This window comes from Adiantum capillus-veneris, chromosome 21, assembly GCF_014529385.1.
Source record: "Adiantum capillus-veneris isolate H3 chromosome 21, ASM1452938v2, whole genome shotgun sequence".
In the NCBI taxonomy this organism is placed as follows: Eukaryota; Viridiplantae; Streptophyta; class Polypodiopsida; order Polypodiales; family Pteridaceae; genus Adiantum; species Adiantum capillus-veneris.
The window spans coordinates 129670732-129694993 of record NC_140951.1 but is presented as its reverse complement, the minus strand read 5'-3'; the positions used below and the strand labels follow the sequence as shown (position 1 = coordinate 129694993).

The 24262-nt window shown below is 44.6% G+C and overlaps 1 protein-coding gene across 2 annotated transcripts in view; it reads right to left on the bottom strand.

The window, feature by feature from the left end:
• Positions 1–19762, bottom strand: part of LOC147431724 (Ku70-binding family protein) — a 55567-nt gene extending 35805 nt beyond the window's left edge. Inside the window, exons 1-2 of one of the 2 annotated variants that reach the window (XM_086494231.1) lie at positions 19640–19762; positions 19302–19429 (exon numbers count right to left, since the gene is read on the bottom strand). In XM_086494231.1, coding sequence (XP_086350357.1) covers positions 19302–19429; positions 19640–19667 — 156 coding nt within the window. In that variant the 5' untranslated portion in view covers positions 19668–19762. Of the gene's footprint in view, positions 1–19301; positions 19430–19588 lie in introns of both variants that reach the window. The other variant, XM_086494230.1, reaches the window with a different exon arrangement.
• Positions 19763–24262: the final 4500 nt, after the last annotated feature.

Here is a 24262-nt window from a genome sequence, read left to right as displayed (position 1 = left end):
CCATGAGTATCGACTGAAAATGGCTCATTGCGAAGATACATATGTATGGAATCAGATGGTTCCAGATTTATCGCTCAAGCTAGCTAATTACAAAGAGAACTTGGATTTCCACGTCATGTGCCTGGACAGAGCAGATGTTATTTTAGGAATTCTATGGTTTTATAATAAACAAGACTCATTGTATATAGATTATGTACATCTCTCTCTTGTTTTTGTTAGACAAGACATGCCTCATGTATTTGTTTCACTTTGTAATCAAATTTCTGTAAATAATAGTTTTGCCACATAAAACAACTCCTCTTTGTCTACTTCCACTGGTTCATCTTTTTTGGGTTGTCCAGAGACTGGTTCCTCATCTTCCCTATTTACCACACTAACCATATAGTATGGAACCACTTCATAGCCATCTTTGTCGCAAAACTTTGTAGCGGAACCATCCGAAATAGCACACACATCTAGGGTTAGCTAGAATATGTGTCTACCAGTTGTTACTGCTTTGAAAATGTTTAAGGATACAAAGTCTTTTGATGTTGACTTTTATCAATGTACCATCTGCTTGGTTTGATTCATTAGTGCTTGGTAATTATGTCACTGAATTTCGTAAAAATGTTTTATGTTCTTCTGGTGAACTTCGAGATATGCAATTTGATCCAAGAAATCATGACTGATTTCAAGGATGTTTTTCCTGATGATCTACCTCCTGGCTTGCAGCCTTCAAGAGGAGTAGATCATGCTATTGAGTTGGTGGCTGATAGTCAACCCTTCTCAAAGCAACCCTATCGGTTTAGTAAAACCAAGGAGGACGAGATTCAGTGGCAGTTGAAAGACTATCTCGACAGGGGTTTCGTTCGACCAAGTAAATCCCTGTGGAGAGCACCTATGTTGCTTTCTCAAAAGAAGAATGCAAAGGCTTGAATAAGCTCATTGTCAAGAATAAGTATCCACTCCCACGTATGGAAGATCTGATAGATCGGCTCCATAGGGCGTTGTATTTTACGAAGATAAGACCTGCGATCAAGCTATCACCAGATACGAATCAAACTGAAAGATGTTCCTAAAACAGGTTTCCATACACGTTATGGTCATTATGAATTTTTGGCCTTGCCTTTTGGTTTGACTAACGCTCCAGCTACGTTTCAGCAGATGATGAATGATCTGCTGAGGCCATTTATGGGCAACTTTGTTGTTGTGTTTCTCGATGACATCTTGATTTATAGCCGAAGTTTGTCTTAGCATTTGCCGCATATACGCGCTATTCTCGAGGTATTGAGAACTGAGAAGCTTTATGCTAAGGCTTCTAAGTGCGAAAAAAATTTAGCAAGAGCTTCTATATCTGGGTCATATAATTACTCGCGATGGGATTCGCATCGACCCTAAAAAGTTGCGAAATTGGCCCGTTCTAAAGAATGTGTGCCAAGTAATGTCCTTTTTAGGCTTTACAGGATTCTCTTGCAAATTTATCGAAGATTACTCCAAAGTTGTTGCTCTGCTTACGCAACTTCTAAAAGGAGGGGTGAAAGGGCCGAAGCTTTGGGTCCTCACTGTAAAGGTAACCCCCCAGTTGTCTGGAATGAACGTCTTGACGAGAGCTTTCGGACACTAAAGCACCTTGGTGACTACCGCGTCAATATTGCACATTGTGGATCCTAGCAAACCGTTTGTGGTTGAAACGGATGCTAGTGATTATACCATTGGTGCAGCGTTATATCAAGATGGACATCCTGTTGCGTTTGAAAGTAAGAAACTTTCTGACACTGAGATGCATTATCCAACGTATGAGAAGGAGCTTTACGCCGTAGTCCACGCCTTGAGAGAGTGGTGGCATTACTTGTATGGCTCTACATTTGTTGCATGGACAGATCACCACTCCTTGCGATCCTAAAGCACCTTGGTGACTACCACGCCAATATTGCACATTGTGGATCCTAGCAAACCGTTTGTGGTTGAAACGGATGCTCGTGATTATGCCATTGGTGCAGCGTTATATCAAGATGGACGTCCTGTTGCGTTGAAAGTAAGAAACTTTCTGACATTGAGATGCATTATCCAACGTATGAGAAGGAGCTTTACGCCGTAGTCCACGCCTTGAGAGAGTGGCGGCACTACTTGTATGGCTCTACATTTGTTGCATGGACAGATCACCACTCTTTGCGATATGTCTGTGATCAAAGTGATCTCAAAGACCGGAAGGCTAGATGGGTTGAGCTTATGCAAGAGTTTGACTTTGAGATCCGTTACAGAAAATGATCCAGCAATCGAGTTGCCGATGCACTCAGTCGGATTCCTGAAGTTAATGCCTTGTCTATGGTTGAAATCTCGACGGATTTCTATCTCTCTCCGAGGGCTATGTCGTTCCGATAGCTATTTTGGCAAGCTATGGAACGAGGTCGAAGCGGGATACGACTTGCGTACAGGCTTGGGCGGTCCGGAGACCCAACTGAGTTGTGTTAGAGAGATGAGACAACGACAATATTCCATTAGAGGTGGACTATTGTTCAAAAATGGAAAGGTCTGCGTGCCAGAAATCGATGAGGTTTGACAAAGGATTATGTTCGAATGCCACGATGTTCCTAGTGCTAGGCACTCAAGCATCCAAAGAACTTTGGCTTTGGTCAAGCGATATTTCTATTGACCAAGGATGCGCTCTTACATAGAGAGTTATGTGATGCACTCAGTGTCAGGCCAATAAGGCAAAGCGCCTTAAGAAAGTTGGCTTGCTACGTCTATTGGAAATCCCAAATGCCAAGTGGCAAAGTATTTCCATGGATTTCATCATTGGTTTGCCAAATACTAGTCAGGGCAATGATGTCACGTGACACATCCAACCCTATGTGTCCGTGGACAAGCTACAGCATGACCAAGGTTCAGTTCAGTCAAGTCAGTCTAGAATAGGAAGTGATCTGGCACTTTTGTGAGTCTATTTCGCAGACCGTGCATGTCCAGACACTTAGATTAGATACATATCCTCTGGTTGCACACAGCATGACCATCAAATTCCCATCAAATCCCATCAAGAGCATTTTTAATAGACCTATTTTCCCTATTTTGGACAAGTTTCACTTATTATTTTTAAGTGACTTGTTGGAAAGTAGGTAGGGCAATTTTGCTAAGTTTGTATAAATAAAAACCTAGCGCTAGCACTTTCTGGCAGAAGAGGCAGCAGGAGCATCGCTCAACAGGCAACTTATAAAAAAATGCTGACGTGTCAAAGCCTAAAGAATGGAGCCAACTTACAGATGTCGGCTGAGGGGCCTAAACCCTAGGAAGAACAAGTAACAGAAGAAGTGTCACAAAGTGATGACGTGGTTGCTCGAGAGTAGAAACCCTAACCCTAATTTTTACCAAAAACCCTAACTACTGAAACCCTAATTCTGGAAACCCTAACCCTAAAACCTGCAAACCCTAATTCTGAAAAGCATAACCACCCTAAGGGCAGTAGGAAGATTTCCAAAAATTGCGCTGGCTGAGGACGTGGCAGGCTGTACGGATTTCCATGATTTACACTGGCAGCTTTTTGGCTTTGCTTTTGGACCAGATGCTTTTAAGTTTGAAGGCTTTTTACTGTAACTGCTTTTTAGGCCAAGGGCCTTTAAATATAAGGCTAGGGCTCATTCTCTGGCATGCTTCCTAGAGAAGGTGCAGAGGGTGGAGTATCGGCTCGTACTGTGTTGCTGCAATATAAAGAAATACCGAAAGGGGCGCCAAGGTTTGGGGCCAATAATCTCTGGGTTGGAATTCCGCCACTCCGTGTCGCGTGTCCTCTCTCTCTCTCTCTCTCTCTCTCTCTCTCTCTCTCTCTCTCTCTCTCTCTCTCTCTCTCTCTCTCTCTCTCTCTCTCTCAGTTCAATTATTGAAGTGCTAAAAGTCTGTTCAGTCTGTTCTTTTCTATTGGCACGTGGTGCCCGTCTTGTGACACAACTTCTCAGCAAGACCCCCCCCCCCATCAGCAAGGCTAGCGTTTTTGCATATGGAAGGACCTAGCGTTTTCTTCTACAAGCAGCTTGGCGATTGTTGCACAGCAAATTAGCCCCGGCAGCAGCAAGACCCATCAAGAAGCCTAGCGTTTTGCATTTGCAGGACAACCGGCAGAAACGGGACCAATTTCAGCCCTAGCGTTTTTGCATTAGCATAGCGTTTGCAGTTTCACCGCGACGGAACATCAAGAAACCCCAGCATTTTCAGTTTTCAGCCTTTAGCACTCGCAGAAGAAGTCCCGAACCTCATAGATCTTACCTTCCTACAGCAGTTCCTCGCCGCACGATGGGATCCATTAAAGTTCGCAGTTTCAACCCGGAAAACGCAGATTTCAGCATCTACGTTTTCAGCGCGTCGTCGTTGATCGTCGTCATCGACATAGAGTTAGAATTCAGCAGATACAAGATTTGCAGATTTCAGCCCTTAGCGTTTTCAGATTTCAGCCCGTCTCGTCGTCGTCGACATCGTCGGCAAGTCCAAGCATTGTAGAGATTTGTGCAATCATAAGTAGATCGCTCTCACCATAGAGAGTGGGGCCTTCGGAGGAGGGTTTGACAACTTTTCTGGTGTCGTATTCTTTTCTCTATCTCTCAGTCATTGCACCTTCACTCACAGTGTCCATTCACTTTGTTTGTGTCCATTGCACTCTCTCACTAAAGGAACGGAAGGCTCTCCCTTCCGTAAGTAAAAGGAACCTTGAGCAAAGTTCAGAGCACTCATCTTGAGCAAAGTTCAACATTCACTTCCGCTGCACCTAACATTGGTATCAGAGCTATGTCAGTGGTTATGTATCACTCAAGGAAAGAACCACAAGAATCACAAGAATTTTTTTGCTTGTTGCAGTCGCACGAACCCAAGTTCACTTGGGCGTGTTGATTCCTAATCGTGTTTTTGAAGAGTGACAGGAATCCCAGGAAAGAAGGGCTTGTCAAGCCTCTCCTTGTGCCTCTTTTCATGCGACTCTTTTCTCAAGTGCAGGCACAGATGCAAGAGATTCGGGAAAAGGAGACTCTCTCAGTCTCTGCTTCTCCAAAGCATGACACACAGGATTTGCATGATGATAAGCATGATAATGATGAGCATGATGATTTGGATGACACTGACAAGCATGATGATTTGCATGATCAAGATGTGATTTCTCACAAGCATGATGATTTGCATGAAGATGATGTGATTGTTCACAAGGATGTTGTGTTAGTTGATACTTTTTCTAGTGAAGCTAACCTCATTACAGATTCGATCAATCACGAAGAACCGATCTTGGCTCTCGAGTCGAGGTCCACAGAACCCTCACAGGAAGGTTCGATCAAACACGGCGAACCAATCTTGGCTCTCGAGCCTAGGTCCAAAGAACCCTTACAGGAAGTACTATGTGTTCGAATGATTCGTCAGCATGCATTGTTCGAGTGTTTCATTCGTGATCGTTTCCTGTATTTTAGTCAGCGTCTTTATGTGATCCCTTTTCCTAGGCATGACATATCGTGCGTTGAGCACGTTTCATTCATGAATGAGCACGGATGTATGCGGATTATTCATGAAAAGCTGAAAAGTATGCATTCAAGGAAGTCACATTCCATGTCTCTCCCTTGGCACGACAGTTTCAAAAAGAGCACAAGAAAGATTGAGCATCAAGCATGGGCATTTCCATTGTGTTTTGCCACAGTTGATTGATTTAGATCAGCACGACAAGATTCGATCTCATTGTTTGCGTGTGTGGTGAACGGGTTAGCACTCCGTCTCTTTGTTCATCTACAATGCATGCACATTCTTTGAGGAAGACGAGATTTTTTCCACTCACTTTACATGGAATGGGTATGTTCATGTTTTTGTGTTGGAAGTGGTTTCAGGAATTTTCAGCCGTGGAGATTCTTGAAGACGGAAGAAGCATGACTCTAGACGAAGTTGAAGCATCGAAGGAGCCACAGAAGACTTTGTGTGCTTTTGGCGCGGCCCAAAGAAGCAAGCGTTGCAGACCTTTATGAAGTTCAAGTACCGCACGACCCACACATCAGAGTGGACCAGTGAAGAGTCCTTCCCAGGATTCCAGATGCTATTGGCGATCTCCCTCGACACCATACAGTTCGGTACCAGTACCTCACTTTGAAAAGGAGGGGATGTCATGTGACACATCCAACCCTATGTGTCCGTACACAAGCTATAGCATGACGAGGGTTCAGTTCAGTCAAGTCAGTCTAGAATAGGAAGTGATCTGGCACTTTTGTGAGTCTGTTCGCAGACTGTGCATGTCCAAACACTTAGATTAGATGCATATCCTCTGGTTGCACACAGCATGACCATCAAATTCCCATCAGATTCCATCAAGAGCATTTTTACAGTGCATAGACCTATTTTCCCTATTTTTGACATTTTTCACTTATTATTTTTAAGTGACTTTTGTTGGAAAGTAGGTAGGGCAATTTTGCTAAGTTTGTATAAATAAAAACCTAGCGCTAGCACTTTCTGGCAGAAGAGGCAGCAAGAGCACCGCTCAAGAGGCAACTTCTCAGTAAGACCCCCCCCATCAGCAAGGCTAGCATTTTTGCATCTGCAAGGACCTAACGTTTTCTTCTACAGGCAGCCTAGCGATTGTTGCACAGCAGATCAGCCCCGGCAGCAGCAAGACCCATCAAGAAGCCTAGCGTTTTGCATTTGTAGGACAACCGGTAGCAACAGGACCAATTTCAGCCCTAGCGTTTTTGCATCAGCAAAGCGTTTTGCAGTTTCACCGCGACGGAACATCAAGAAACCCCAGCGTTTTCAGTTTTCAGCCTTTAGCACTTGCAAAAGAAGTCCCAAACCTCGCAGATCTCACCTTTCCGCAGCAGTTCCTCGCCACACGATGGAATCCATCGAAGTTCGCAATTTCAACCCGAAAAACGCAGATTTCAGCATCTGCGTTTTCAGCGCGTCGTCGTTGCATCGTCGTCATCGACATAGAGTCAGAATTCAGCAGATACAAGATTTGCAGATTTCAGCCCTTAGCGTTTTCAGATTTCAGCCCGTCTTGTCGTCGTCCTCATCGTCATCGACATCGTCGGCAAGTCCAAGCATTGTAGAGATTTGTGCAATCATAAGTAGACCGCTCTCGCCATAGAGAGTGGGGCCTTCGGAGGAGGATTTGACAACTTTTTTGGTGTCGTATTCTTCTCTCTCTATCTCTCAGTCTCAGCACGTTCACTCACAGTGTCCATTCACTTTGTTTGTGTCCATTGCACTCTCTCACTAAAGGAACGGAAGGCTCTCCCTTCCGTAAGTAAAAGGAACCTTGAGCACAGTTCGGAGCACTCATCTTGAGCAAAGTTCAACATTCACTTCCATTGCACCTAACAAATGATGCCATTTGGGTTGTGGTCGATAGACTTACAAAAATGGCGAAATTCATGCCAATGAAGTTGACAGTAAAAAGCCATGAGTTGGCGGTTTTATTTGTCGATTAGCTTTACAAGCTATATGGTCTACCAGAGGATATTGTCAGTCATCGAGATACTAAGTTCACTGGGTTTTGGCGAGATGTGTTTGCTCATCTTCAGACGAAGTTGAGTAAGTCGTCTTCTGACCATCTTGAGTTCGACAAACAAACTAAGAGGATGAATCAGACATTAGAGGACATGTTGAGAAATTATGTCTCTCACCGACAGTCTGATTGGGAAAAGTATCTTCCACAATTAGAGTTGCCTACAATAATAGCAAGCATTTTGCTACTGGATTTAGCCCATTCATGCTGATGTATGGTTTTGAGCTTGAATCCCCGATTGCTATTGACTTAGAGAAAGTCAAGTAATGTCAAGCTCGTGATTTCTCATATGACATACAAGAAATGCTCGAATTGGCTAAGGATAGTGTAAGAACGGCTCGTGATCGAGATCTCCAAGGACTCTAGAGGTGGGACAATGGATCTATTTGAAGATACCCAAAGATTCCAAGACTATGCGAACAGGAAGCATTATAAGCTTTCAGCTAAATATTGTGGTCTCTTCTTGATCACAAAGAAAATTGGCCAAGTTGCCTATGAAGTAGCTCTTCCTTCAGATATTAGTGTACATCCAGTGTTTCATGTCAGCTTCCTTAAAGAAAAATTAGGCGAAGCCGACATTGTTGTGCCTATCGAGGAAAATATATGGCAAGATATGCAAACTGAGGATATTCCTCGAGAACCAAAGGCTGATCTAGATCATCATACCCATCATTCGCGCCAAAGAGCTTATGACGAGTACTTAATTAAATGGAAGGATCAATCTGAAAGGTTTGCTACTTGGGAATCAGTTAGAGCTTTGACAGCTCGCTATCCCCACTTCATTGATGAGGACATCAATGGTTCTTAAGGGGGGAAGTATGTTCATTGTTATGTCACGCTCACAAGAGAGGGGATCTAGCCTAGACGCCGTCGGGATGGGCGTCCAATGTCCGAGCGGACGTAGTGTGAACCTGGCAAGTGTGGCCGGCCATTATTATAAAAGGGAGGCCAAGGCCTCATTTGCAATTATCGACCCCCACTGGCAGAGTGCTTGTGGTAAGCCCGTGAGGCTAGGAGTGCGCAAGGTCACCTCCAAGGACTGAGGCCGAGTGGTATGGGACGCACGCTCTTACAAGTGCACGCCTACGTCCTCGGACGTTGGCCCCAGCACGGGGGAGCTGTCGGATGGTGGTTGTGATCCGTGTAGCCGGGAGATCCACTCCGCGTGTTCATTTCAGAGAGGCAAAGGAGACTCATACACATGAAGAGGAGGAGGATGACAAACACTCACCATATGCATGTCTCAAGGAGGAGATCATGGGAGTACTCAAGACTAGGGAAACTCCGCCAGGGATCACAGCATAACGCAATGGCCAACATCGGGAGGCCTGACATGTATATACCACCATCATTACCCAGCGGAGATAGTACAATGGATTACATCATCGGCTTCAGAGAGGCAGCCCACCTTCTCACATCCTTCACCATTCCACCATTACCTATCGGGGTTGACCACGCATACCTTGTGCTCTCTTTCACTGGCTCACCCATCTCACACACACCACCTACTTTCACACCACACTACCATACATTTCACACATGAGCTAGCCAGAGTTTACTCATCCCATGTATATGAGGGGATATACACTCTCAACGCAAACACACCACTATCCACACTCACCAGCCAGCTCTCTGCAGTTTCACACACTTCAGCCCTTAGCTATTTCCCACACCACCCACAGTGGCCGACCCCCACTCTCTGGGACGATGCCCCAGAACCGGTGGTATGACGGGGTCCGGGCTTGACGAGCCATGGAGATCACTGAGAGCGAGATCAGGAGACAGATAAAGGCCATCACACGCCGCAAACGGCGGGCCTTTGAGGAGGCACAAGAGCTTGAGCTATACCACCTCCTCATGAGTACAGATAGCGCCACAACATGAAGGATTCTCAGAGAGCCACGCCCACTACCCCCCTAGAGGATCCTCATATATGGCATGACTATGCCGAACGCCTATACCAGATACCTGGACAGCCACTGATCCCAGGGCCATCTGATCCTCTACCTATCACCTCGACCTTCTTCACATCTAGTATGGTCGAGAGGGCTATTCGATGTCTACAGCATGGCCGCTCAACAGATCATACCAAACTACAGAGTGAGCACTTGATCCATGTAGCAAACACTCTCTTCCCCCTGACAGCACGTCTCTTCAACCGCGCGTTGGTTGAGGGACTACCAGAGGAGTGGACTATGCACACTATTGTGCCTATCCACAAATCTGGCGACACCCTAGATCTAGGGAACTACAGGACTCTCATGATTGGTCACACATTAGTCAAATTGTATGGGGCAGTTCTTGAGGCAGAGCTTAGCACATACGCAGAGGCATCAGGACTACACGCACTAGGACAAGGAAGCTTTAGACGCACTTTCTCGACTATCGAGCACATCTTCGCGCTTCGCTATCTGATCAACGGCGCAAAAGCACGAAAGAGGAGACTCTATTGCTGCTTTGTGGATTTCCGCAAGACCTTTGATACTCTCCCCCAAAGAGAGACTCTTCTAGCGCCTTCAAGAGTTACAGATGCTATGGACCATTCATTCTTTGTATGCACACGTCATAGGTAGAGTGCGATGCCCAGGTGGACTATCGGATCCCATTGCTAGCACCATTGGTGTGAAGCAAGGATGCCCCCTCTCCCCGACTCAATTTGGTCTCTACATCGACGAGATATCAAAAATACATCCTATGAGCAGGAGGAGCGGGATCAGACATGGCAGGTATACCAATCCATATTATGCTCTATGCTGACGACACGGGAGGGACTACATAGCCACCTAGATGATTTTTGCATACATAGAGGGCTCACGGTGAACCTTGGAAAGACCAAGTTCATGATTTTTCATACCTCTAGGACAGTCCAGAGCAAGGCATTGCTCGTAGCAGCAAGTAGACAGGTAGAGGTGGTTGACTCATATGTATATCTAGGGGTGACTTTTACCGGCACCACATGCAAATTTTCCATGACTCAGGCAGCCAGAGATCGGCTTACACGAGTATATGCAGCGCTAGCCACTTTAGACCACAGATGCCACCAGGCCCACTTCAAGAACCCCGCACCAAGGGATGGCTTTTTGACACCTTAGTCACGCCTGCATGATGTATGCTGCCTCAGTATGGGCACCAAGGCTATCAGCATCTCTATGGACACAGATAGAGTGCCCACAGATCGTTATGATTTCTTGTTTGCTCCACAGCAAACCCTCAATACCACATGACATCATTAGAGCAGAGCTAGTTGCACCACCGATGCTGGTAGAGGCCCTCTTTCACACAGTTTGTTTCATCCAGCGCATACGAGAGCTCCCACAAGACAGACTCACACGCAGAGCTTTTGAGGCATTGATACAGCTGCATCAGGAGGGGGACACAAGAGCATGGTACTCACAGGTTATAGAGTGGTTTACATCCCATGGCTTGGACATCATGGACTTGCCTCCTTTCCAGTATGATCCCGATTCTCCCCACACACGCCTCTCACACAATGAGAGGAATAGAGTTCTGCTCGAGGGAAAGCCCATGTAGTTGAGCAACCAGTGGTGTCCAATGATCCAAAGCAGTTTGCTTTAGCTGGACAGGAACCATTTGTGAATGGTCAAGGGAGTAATGAACAGGCTATGCGTCAGACCCTTCCATTACCGATTACTTATCCTGGTTATTTCGGAGGTGGTTCAGTGTTTCAAGCTATGGTTGGACCTTCCACAGGTTATATGCCGGGGAATGTGTTCGGGACAATGCAAACAGGTATGGGTAACCCTATGTACGCGAACATGGGTGTCCAACCAGGTTTTCACGACGTCGGTCTCGTGTGCCCAGTGACATTATAGTCGTTGGACGCAACTGTGCTCTCTTTTCTTCACAGTGCTCTGTCTAAAGTTAACAAGTAATTGAAAAGTACCGCCCTCTACTTTGTACATGCCGGTTATATGGTGGGGTGTGTCACCAAGAGGTGTATTTTTCTTGTTGCCTTCTCTAAATAGGTACTACAAATTTTTCTTTATTTTATTTTTACTTGTTTTCCCGGAACCCTTGAAGAGGTGCAAGTGGACATTGCATGGCCAGTGTGAATCTGTTGCGGCCGAACAGGTTTCTCACATCGGGAGTCTAGGTCGGTCAACCCGGGACTGGTCGGGCCAGTTAGCACTGAATTCTGATGAGTATGAAAGCTTGTGCCGCCAAATGAAATCTGGCAACTCGGAAAGTCACTTATAACTTTATAAGTGAGTGGGAACTAGAGAATTAACTCAAAAGAGGCAAATTGGACACATGGCGGCTCCAGGTGGATTTTCCACTTCCTTCAGCAAGAGGGGGCGCCCAATTTAAGAGTTGAGAGTTACTTTTGCAATAAGTGAACTTACACTGTGTGAGTAGTGGGTGCAAGTTGACAGCTTTAATGGAAAGCTTGCCTTCTCCTCTGTCTCATGTAGCGCGATGATTTGCTCTCGTGCATCTCTCTCTCCCCTTTGGCACATATGGTAATGCCCCACTAGTTTGGACTACTCAGATGAATTTGTACAATTCTAAAGGTTTATGTGGGTTTGCCAAGGCAAGAGCCTTCTCAACAGGAACCGGATTAGCTAACTACGAATCCCCCACAAATACGCACAGCTCCATCGCGAAAGACTGCGAGATTTGGAGAGTTTTCTCGCGTCAAAAATCGTCCAATTCATAGGGGAACTATCCCATTGTGTGCGGGAGCCCTTGGGACGCGCGTAGACGTGCTCGCTCTGCTAAAAACAATCCGAAACAGAGAATTACAGCCTACTGTGTTTTTCTGCAGGTTTAGGGTTTCACGCCTAAATTGCAAGGGAACACGAGGGGAACTCTGTGAGAGCCTTGGGATGTGTGTACAAGGTTTTGGGCACCTAACAACAGAAAAACAGAGAATTACAGCACGCTGAAATTCTGTTAGAGCTCATCAGAAAGCTTCTAAATTGGGAGGAAATCCGTCCTAGACAGGTGTTTTTGCCCTACAAGGGTTTTGGCGCCGCTATGCTGCCAAAATCAGGTCGGAAACCTGTGTTTTCAGCCCCCGCCAGGTTTGAACAGCTCTGTGAGGGTTTGGCCTAAGTGTACGGATTGTCAACTATTAATTGAATAAAGAAATACCGAAAGGGGCACCAATTTTGGGGCCTACAAGGTGTCAGTCTCGTGTGCGCAGTGGCATTCTAGTCGCTGGATGCAACTGTGTTCTCTTTTCTTCACAGTGCTTTGTGTAAAGTTAACAGGTAATTGAAATAGTACCGCCCTCTACATTGTACAAACCGGTTATAGTGTGTGTAATCACCACCACACACTCCCAAGCTCGACTCCCCCTTGTTCGCTTGCTTCCAAGCTATACAATTTCTTGTTGTATTCGATTCTCCCGACAGTGAGCTCTGTCCTGCTCGGTGCCAAACACATTTCCAAACTTCTACGTATGGCCGGTTGCTCATTGTCCAATTCCTTCAATCCCCCTTTGCTGCACTGTCAGCTGCCAGCGTTCTCAAATTGCAAGGTAATGTTTGTGTGTGTGTGTGTGTGTGTGTGTGTGTGTGTGTGTGTGTGTGTGTGTGTAACACACCACACAAGCGAGTTTGGCCCTGCAAATTCCCCTTTTGCTCCAGTTGCTTGGCCTTTGCTAAGTTTTGAATGCTTCAATTCTCAGCCATGCCAGTGCTCAATTGCTTGGCTAATGTGTGTGTGTGATCACCACAGTTCCAAGCTCCCTCCTCATGCTCTACCTGCTCTTGCTTGCTAAGCTTTTGTGGCTGCCCGAATGCTTGATTTCAAGCTCTGCATACGGTCGATTCCTCTTGCTACCAAGCTTTTGCTCAATTCCAAGCTCAAACTCTATGTCGGCTTCTCCTCCTTGATTACTTCAGGGCTTCGACTCCCGCCTTTGCTTATCCGAGGCTCGATTCCAAGCAATTCACTGCTCGGCCGATGCTCCACAAGCTTTGTAGAGATCCCTTTCCTACTTGATTCTCTGAGAATCATCAAGATCCCCAAAATCCCTGCGTGCGCCGGGACTCGGGAGTCCGAGATCCGCCCGATCTCCTCCGGGTGCAATCAATCCTTGCCTGATCTGTCCCGCACCGCTCCGATCCAGTGTCGCCAAGCACCGAGCTCCGTTGCGAGACGCCGCCGCCAAAGCTCTGATACCAATTGAAGAGTGCGTGCACGGTGCAGTGTGCGTGCGGGAAGGGGAGAAGGAGAGAGTAGAGAGTGTAGGGCTCAAGTGAGCTACTCCTTATTGTTGTGTATATGTACAACAAATAAGGTGGTCACTGGGCGGACGCCCATAGCTTGGGCGGCCGGGCAAGGCACAGACCAACAACCGACTCTCTCTCTCTCTCTCTCTCTCTTAAAGTTCAGCAATTTTGAAGTTTCTATTCGTGTGTTTCTATTGATTTCTCGCTTGGAGTGTCCAAACTTGTAACAAAGATGGTTCTTGATTTGACGCTCGAGCTAGCTGATTACAAAGAGAACCTGGATTTCCACATCATGCGCCTGGATAGAGCAGATGTTATCTTAGAAATTCCATGGTTTTATAATAAACAAGAATGTTGTATATAGACTATGTACATCACTCTCTTGTTTTTGTTAAACAGGACATGTCTCATGTGTCTATTTCGCTTTGTAATCAAATTTCTAGAAAGAGGTATTGGCCCCAAAATCTGGCACCCCTTTCAGTATTTCTTTTTATATTAATGCTTGAGCAAAGTTACAACTCCCGCGGGCCCTCTTTGCTCATATGCTCGTTAGCACACTGAGTAAAAAGAGTGGCCTTGGGTTCTTATTTAAAGGCCCTTGGCCATTCAAACTCAAAAGCAATACATGGAAAGCTACGACTCAAAAGCTATTGGCCCAAAAGCAACCATCGGAAATACCGAAAATCTGTACAGCCTTCCACGTGGCATGTCAACGCAAAACACGGAGATCCGTACTGCTGCCACATCAGCATGCCAACACGATTCACGGGCTTGTCCGTACAAGTTTGCCACGTCATCAGGTCTTGCATCTTGAGTCCCGAGCTACCACGTCATCAGTTTGTGACATACCCCCCTCTTGAAAGAATTGTAATCGTCCTCGATTACGCCTACAAAATCAGACATAAGCCATGAACCAGTTCAGTAGACACTGACTCTAAGTACCGACGCACTAGACAACACAAATCCAGTACTTGTACAAAGACGACAAGCCAAATCACATCACATTCAAGTCACATAAAATCCATCCAGATTTAGGACCATGATTCTTGGCAACGTATTTAGCAATCGCATCTAGATCCACATTGGACCTCACTGATGTCGGATTAACTAATTCTTATTGCAATCATGTCCATAGATTTCTCATGACTAATATGTTGCAATCATTTCGTCAATCATTCCATCTTTCAATCCTGCACTCAAACACAATCACATGATGAGTACTCAAAAATCAAGTTCATCCAAAAATTTCAGTTCATCAATCACACACTTAGTTCATACTGAACAGAATGTTTCAATCATTCAGACTCGTCATCTTATCCCTGTGTAGCCACCTCATTCCTCAAGAACTCTTGATGCGCTCATTGTCACAAAATTGATGACATGGCAGAGTTGTACGGAGATCTCGCAAATTGCACTGATTGTTGACGTGGTTGCCGTACAAATATTCCGCAAAAAGCGCTGACATGCTGATGTGGCAGGCTATACAAATTTCTGCCAATTGCGCTGACTGCTTTCTGGGCAGTTTTTAGACCAGATGCTTTTGGGATTTGACTGCTTTTGACTAACTGCTCTTGGGCTTTGTTTTTGAGGCATCCCTTGTAAGAATAAATAGACCCTTGGGGCTTCACTCTGTAGAGCATCTAGACGTAGAGTCTGAGAGCAGAGGTCCCTCGGGGGTTGTAACTTTGCTCAAGCATTAATATGAAAATAAATACCGAAAGGGGCGCTAGATTTTGGGGCCAATACCTCTAGGCGCAGAACTATGCCAGGCCGTGTCGACTCTATCTCTAAAGTGTGATAAAGCTGTGAAGTATTTTAAGTGATTCTCTGGTGTGTAGTGCCAGATTTCCGACTTGGGGTGTCCAAGTCTTTAACACTCACCATAGTATCCAGTCATCTACTCACCATACTATCCCTTGTAAGAATAAATAGACCCTTGGGGCTTCACTCTGCAGAGCATCTGGACGCAGAGTTTGAGAGCAGAGGTCCCTCGGGGGTTGTAACCTTGCTCAAGCATTAGTATAAAAATAAATACCGGAAGGGGTGCCAGATTTTGGGGCCAATACCTCTGGGCACAGAACTATGTCAGGCCATGGCGACTCTATCTTTAAAGTGTGATAAAGCTGTGAAGTATTTTAAGTGAGTCTTTGGTGTGTCGTGCCAGATTTCCGACTTGGGGTGTCCAAGTCTTTAACACTCACCATAGTATCCGGTCATCTCATTCATCATCATGCGAAATTCATGATTCTTATTGTAATTAGGTTCATTCTAGAGCTGTCATTGCTTCCAATTGCATTCAAGTGCAGATTTCTCAGCATTTCATTCTCGATTTCACTTGTTATTTGTACACAAAGGACAAGATCTTCCAAAAACATTAATTCCACACATGCTGAAATTTTCTACAAAAACCCTAATTTTTCAAAGTTGTCAGATATCAAATCTTTTCGCGTCAATGTGTAGAGCTTGTCAAGAGGATCAAGTTTTCCTTTTGTCGCATATCCAAATTCTCAACCGTCGAAGAGATTTTTAAAAGTCTCTGCATCATACAAAACAAAAAGCATGTTTTTAGAGCTTTTTAGGGCAAAAACGAACTCTTTTCTCTTGCAAGTGACCTTGAATTCCTTACGGCGTACAATTGCCACGTTAGCGGCGCAAAACACAAAAATCCATATTGTCTGCCATGTGGCACTATCAGTGCAAATCATGGACGTCCGTACAGCTGCCACGTCATCCTTCTACACTTTTGCGTATGTGTGTGTGTGTGTGTCTGTGTTGAACCCACTTTAGTTTATGCTCTCTAGGTCACTTGGGCCCCATAGGACAGGGTCCCATAAGTTGGCGAGAACTCCTCTTTAGTAACAGGCCACTCGACAAGACTTTGCAAGTTGGTAAACTTCTTCTGTTGCTTCTTCCCAGCATATCTGCAAAACAACTCAAGTTAGCTCAAAAAAAATTCCGAGGGTCGTTCCAAGGCACAATCAGTTTTCTCAATCCAGATTGGAGCTCTTGACATCCTGAATCGTTGATTTCCAAAAAGTATCTCATTCAATAAGGAGTCTCATTCTAAATCGAAGCTCTTGATATCTTGGGTCGTTGGCTTCCCAGAAGTATCTCATCCAATAAGGAATATTCAGTGGTTTGCACATCACAATGCAACACGAATGCTCACATATGCATGTTACAAGACACAGAAACATAAAGCCACCGATGAACACTCCCCCCGTAAATAACCATCCACGTACGGGCAATGAGCTGTTCAACGACTTCCTCATCACTCCTCCCGCATAACCTAAAAAGGTATGGGCCGGAAGATATAGAGGCCTTCTCCAACCAAACGCCCCCAGACCGCAGCCTGCATCGTTTGGAGATGAGGAGAGTAACCACTGCTCAGACTTCTTAATACTCCCCCCGTAAATAACAACAAGGGCCCGAACCATGAGTAAAAACAACACTTTTCAAACATTCAATACTCCCCCGCAGATAACCACAAGGGTCCGGGCCATGGGTATGTGCAAGCATTCTCAAAGATCATTTCTCACTAATCCACCCGGGAGTAAATCACCAATCATTGAAATCAATATGAAAACCAGAGTCAAACAGTTCAAATCGGCACCAAGACAGGTTCAAAACAAATACCATCTATTTCAAACAAATTGCAAACAAGATCACCAAACAAGTTCTCAAATAAATTCTCAGACAAAATTCAAACTTAAAAAGCAATCTCGACATCAATTGAGCTCGAAAAGACGACTGGCTTTCCATCTAAAACGTGCACCAAGGTTAGGGTTACATTTCTTCCATAAGGTTATATCTGACGGTAGCATGGTTCATAAGCTCTTGAACAGCTGAAACAAGCCTCGACAGACAGTGTTCATGTGGTGGTGATGGTAGTCCCAAGACATAGCAATCACGCTGTACCTCTAAGGTTATCAGCTGGAGAAGAGACACTTGGTGAGAGATGCAGAGAAATTTCTAGTTTTAATCTGCTAGGGTTTTTGTGGCAAGCCTTTCAGGATACTCCACTATGCCAGAAGTTGCAATCCGAAGGAGGATGTCTGAAGGCATGTAACTTCGGGCAATTTTCTTGAAAGCTTGCCAAGTCCTTGGAGTGTGCGGCTTGGTAGCTATAAACATCCACCACCTGCATGGCACTACCTCTGAGAAAAACAGCAGCTTGAAAAAAAATCCTTGATCCTTCTTTGCAAGTGATCTTTATGGCTCATGTCCTATAAGACAGAGCGATGAAGACGGGAGCGCGCCCGATACGTGATGAAGTAAGGATGGGAGTAGCTAATAGTCCGTGGTCGCGACACAAAGATTCTTTAAATAACATTTCCGGTGAACTTTGGAAGCGCCATCTTGCTCTGTCTACTCTTTGGTAGGACCGGTATGCTTTCAAAAAAGCACACGCCTGAAGCTTTGATACCACTGTTTCAGGACGGGCACCACGTGCCAACGGAAAAGAACAGACTGAACAACTTTAAACACTTCAAATAACAATTGAACTAAAAGAGATGCATGACACGAGACAGGGAGTGGCGGAGTTCCATCCCAAGAGAGCACTGGCCCCAAACCTTGGCTCCCCTTTCAGTATTTCTTTATATTACTTGAACTCGGTACAATGCCGGTACTCACGCTCTGCACCTTCACCCAGAAGAGTGCTAGAGACTGAGTCCTCTGCACATATTTGAAGGCCCTTGGCCTTGAAAAGCAGTTACATGAAAAGCTTCCAAAACTCAAAATCATATGATCCCAAAAACTGGCTTAAAAAGCTGCCAACGCATTTCACGGAAATCCGTACAAATGTCACGTCAACAAAGCAAAACATGGAAATCCGTATTGCCTGCCACATGGCATTGCCAACGCAAATCGCGGGCGTCCGTACAGCTGCCACATCATCATCTTCTACGCTTTTGTGTGTGTGTATATTCTCTCTAGGTCACTCGGCCCCATCGGACGGGGTCCCATAAGTTGGCGGGAACTCCTCTTTAGTAACATGCCACTCGGTGTCACAAAATTGGGCACCCAAGTCGGGAATCCAACACGACACATGAGAGAATCCTTTAAAATACTTCAAAACTTTAAAACCACAGTTCAATTGAGTTGACACTGCCCGGCGTAGTTCCGTGCCCAAAGGTATTGGCCCTTAAACCTCGTGCCCCTTTCGGTATTTCTTTATTATATTAAAGCTTGAGCAAAGTATAAAACACAAGAGGTCCTCTGCTCTCAAACTCTGCGTCTTGATGCTCTGAAGAGTGAGACCCCTAAGGGTCCTTTTATTCTTACAAGGGATGCCAAAAGCAGAAGATCTTCAAGCCCAATTAAACCTTTTGTGAGATCTTAAAAATTTGGGTCTCAAATGCTTATTCTAGACTTTGCGTCAAGGTCTGTATCCTTGAGGAGAGAACCAAAGGCACCAAAGCAAGACGGTCGAGCAGATGAAACCTTTACTGACATGATGGGAGCTTTGTTAATATAGAGTTACTAGGGTGATGCATTTCATGATCGTTGAAAGCCGGAAACATCTGATATTTTCATGACACAGGAAGTTGAAATTCAGCAATCAGTCAGTCCCTGTGAGAGAAAACTGTTTAGGCTGAAAAGGAACGCACCCCTTTTTTTTCTTGGTAGCCTCCAGCAGCAGCCATACCTTCACCGCAATTAACAGCTTTGAAAAACTTTCGCACGATAGGACATCCAGCCTTTTCATGTGACTCCAGCAAAAATTTCACCTTAATGTCTGTTTTACAAGAGCAATCTCTCTCTCTCTCTCTCTCTCTCTCTCTCTCTCTCTCTCTCTCTCTCTCTCTCTCTCTCTCTCTCTCTCTCTCTCTCTCTCTCTAACACACGCACACACACACACGGAGCAAGGTACAGAAAGAGAGGGGGGGAGACTCGCTCTGTGCTAGGGAATGGTCGATCATCTCTTCACAATGCTCCACTGTCGTACCATACAAGGATTTCACTGCTTCCTCCATAGTTCAACCAGTCTCGGGACGCTTAGTGCAGTGAAAGTTACCAAAATACTGCCAAAAACTCCCAAAATGCCCTTAATTTCTTTCGAAATTCCCAAAATAACCCTTTGAATAATCCTTTCTACAACTCTTCATAGGAAAATTAGTTATCCTTTTGGAAAAAAAAGGAAAATTAGTTATCCTGCAATCGAAGATAAGAGAACTATGATTTTGGATGGCGTTGTGGGCTCTCAAGTTGAAATGGCTCATTATTAGGAGACAAAAATGCCTCTAATTGTGAGCTCTCTCTCTCTCTCTCTCTCACACACACACACACACACACACTCCCATTTGAAAGAAATACACCCCAGGAGGAAGCAAGGTCATCCAACAAGTAGGGACACATTACCTATGAAACCAACTCACGGTTGCAAGTGTGCTTTTGAAATTGTCATGGATATCCATGGAATGCAAGAATTGGCGTATATGCGCTAACAAATGAATTGGATATCATACTTCTTGTCAGAAACATGGGAGTGGATTCAGACAAATACAATCTACATTCTTTGACGTGGATCAAAAATAAAAGGCAATGAAGTGGACAAGGAAGTGTGGAGTTCATGATCAAGAAGGGATTTAAAGATTGTATATCTATTGTCCAAAATGACAATCATAAATGCCACTTATGGTTGAAAAGAATCACACCAACCGCCATACCCACTTTTGTTACATTCTCACCATGACTCCAACCTTTATGCTTGCTTGGATAGAGATCAACCTTTTGTTGATCTAAAGGAAGACATTGTTCACTTCAAGACCAAGGGTAAGATTACTGACTTGGGTGATATGAATGCGTGCACAAGAACTTTGAAGAGCGCGCTAGTGCAGAAGCTGTGTGGTGTGGGTGTGTGTGCAGTGAGTGTAAAGGGATATATTATGTGTGGGTGGAGTACAAATGAATGAGACCCCTTAATTTTTTTATGTAAAAATTATAAGGTCAATGGTTAGTGAAGTCAGTGAGAGATCAGACACTGGATGTTGGGCCTCGAGGCAAGGCACATACCCAACATACTCTCACTTAAGGCGAGTGTGTCAATAAGTGGGTCATACTACCTAAACTACTAGTATGTACAAGCAATATAGGCAATAGGCTCTCTCAGCCTACGCCCGGTGACCAACTCACTCACTTGATCTGCATGCATCTATATCAACTCTATTGATAGGCAAGCATATGAATCCATGCTAGAGCCTGCATGTAAGTCCAACAGACATCTCTATATGGTTTGCATAGCTTCACAATGCATCATGCTAGTGCTAGGCATCACACGACTGACAATATCTATTGCAAATACTCCCATTGTAGCTACTAGGTTGGGACTAGATACTAGTAGGTCGACCGTACATGAGACTCTCGAACGTTGACAAAATATATGCAATCTTGGTTGTACTAGCCTCCTCAGTGCTATCTACATACAATGCATCATCATGACTACTCATCACATCAGCGTCGACGCTCATCAACCTCTAGCAAGAGCATATCAAAGAACTCCATGTCTATCATCTCTTCGTGTGTCTCTAGGGAGTAGACCTGGTCTACCTCTATCTGTACGCATTCTGACAACACCTACTATGTCTCACTAGAGCAACCGTGCTCCACCTTTGCCTTTGCAAAGTCCACTGACATGTTTTGCATAGCTACATGCTCTGTCTCCTAAGCATACTGAAGCTCACTCGTGGATGAGACATGTCTTGCCTCTCGCATACCACATGTCAATGACGCAATCAAGATTAAAAACCATTTTGAACCTCATATAATTCTAATGGATCAAAGAAGCCATATCTAGCTCCTCTTGCAACCACAAGCGATCTGCAACGCATCTGGAAAGACCACTCTCGAAGCAGCACATGACAACCACAACCTGCTAGCTGTCTCACTCATATCAAACTCTATGTGATCTCAGGAACATAATGCATGTGTTGTAGCATAAAAGATGCATCACTGAGAAGACAAGTATACATCTCCTTCTCGTACAATATCAAACACCAAGCCATCGGCCAAGTGCACACTAGCATGTGCACACTACCAAGACTTGCACTAGAGAAAGTGCTAAAGCACACATGACATGGCGTGACGTGGAAGACTCTATCCTCATTTAGCAACCAATGGGAAGAAATGTCACATGTGTCAGACATTTAAGCATGAGGAACGTTAGAGGTAAACATAACATGGTTGTCACTTGCATACTAAGCCACCTCTATAGCATGTGTCAAAACCATCTCGCATACATCAATGATGCTGCCTCATACGTCTGAAACAGTGATGGCTGATGTAGCATGTGTGACCACAATGCCAACATCGCATGTATTGACAACTACAAGACTACCGTCTCTCACGAGTCATCTCTACAAACTTTGAAATGTCATACGTATATGCTAAATGGATATCAAGAAAAAAATCTGCATATGCATCAAGAGGTGTATGGCAAGATATCCCAAGTAGAGTCTCCCTTTTAAACTGAGCAAAATGTCAACCATAAACCAATCAAAGATGCCAAAGTGGGAGGTCTCCTTGATAAGTACACAATCATAACTATGATCAACGCATATGCAACCTGTAGCTCAGCATAGCTCTACCAAAGAAATATATAGAACCTATATTGCAGCAATGAAGATGGAAAGCTTCATGCATCACGAGCATAACATAAACTTTCCAAAAAACATTAATTATCCCAAGCCTCAATCACAAGGTCTCAAACACCTTTGAAGGTGGAGAGAGCTAGCGGGAAATGAGGGTAGGGAAGAGGAAGAAGCAGCATTCCATAGGAGAAAGAAATAGTTCCTCATCATCACTCTTCTTGCTAGCATAGTAATGAAGATGGAGAAATTGGAAAGCTTAAGCATTGAAGCATGGATCTTGGTTGTATTTGCATTCCATAGCCATGAATGTTGGTGTAGGCTCTCAACTTCTCTACTAGCTTGGAGAAGGAGATGGAGCTCTTGCACTTTGCACTTCACACAATGAGAGTGTGTGTGAGTGTGGGAGAGTATACCCCCCAAGAAGCCCCCCTTCTTGCTTTGGTCGACCCCCCCCTTGTAGCTCATGCTTGAAGCTCATTGGACCCTACAAGACTAGCCAATCACATGCAGGATGCATAACAAACAACAACGGTAGTCTTGGGACAAGTGTCTCCCTTTCCTCATTGAGAGAGATAATGCAAAAACAATTAATTAAATTAACTAATTTATCATTGGACCCCTTGGGAGGTTAACCAATAGGCTTTAGGCACACCATGAGGGCAACATGAGGAGGAGATTGACAAGTGTCCTATTTTCTTTTTTTGTACCAAGCTTGCCTTGTGTGAGGGTGTGTGTGTTCTCTCTCATCCCCCTAGCTTTAGGGCTCGCCCCCTCTCTTGTAGGGATGGGATTTGACTTTTTGAACATCTTACCTCAAGCGCCTCATAGTCAGCAAGCATGGCAAAGCACCTTAAGCTTGGGTAGTGTTCCCACAAGCACCTCAAGGTCCCTAGTCGGCAAGCACGACAAGAACCTCAAGCATCTTAGTCAGTAAGCACGACAAGCACCTTAGTCATCAAGCACGACAAGCACCTCAAGCTTGCGCCGAGTTCCCACATCAAGCTCAACCCTAGCTTATCTAAGGTCAAAGGACTTTTAACACTAACCTCTGGAGGTCTTTAATGAAGCTAACACTGAGGTCTTTTAAGCTCCATTGGCTAGCTAGCCTTTCTCTTTGACAAACCAGCTCTCATTTGGGCCCCTTTACAAATTTCCCTGTGTCGAGATAGACCTAAAAGCACATGTCTATATTCTAACCCTTGTTCCCGTCTATTTTCGCACATTAAATGATCAGTTAATATGAGAAAATCATTGGGGTTGATTAGATATTAGATTTTTATGACATTATCTTTCTCTTGAAATCATAGTCATCCTCGACTATGAGGTAGAAAAGATAAACCCTTAGTCATTAGTCAATTTTGCTTAGCGCGTAGAGGACCCCTTTTTACCCTAAGACATCTTTCCAAGATGGATGACTAATCCATTTGGTGCTTGGGAGACATAGCTTCCGCAAGCATATCTGCTCTTTAGTCCATTTCATTCTCCCAAGTAGAGTGACAAATTCTACTTGTTGTTTGAGAGACGTGGTCATCACAAACATGATTCTAAGCATGCATACTATTTAAATTTGTGCACAATAAAAAGAGAACTAGTCTATAAGACAAAAACATTGGTGATTTAAAAGAAATTTGTACATTTGCTAATGTAGCATTGTAAGCATTGACAAGGTTCATAGTATCCTTAAGTTGTATTCCTTGCATCCATCTAGCATCTTCAAAAGGATAATTTTTGAACTTAATAAGATACTGTCGGATAACCTTACCATGTCATAGTACCTTGTCTTTATGCCGAAGGATAGCTTCGGGTTGTAGCACCTCTTCTTGGTCTTCAATTTTGGGAGGGTCTTCAATAATTGGTTCATGTGGTTACTTCAGTAGCATAAGTCTTTAGTAGATCGAGTATGGTAAGCTTGACTATCTCACGTTGGCCATCCGTTTGTGGCTGATAGGCTGAAGAGAAGTTCAATCTTGTACCTTGATTTT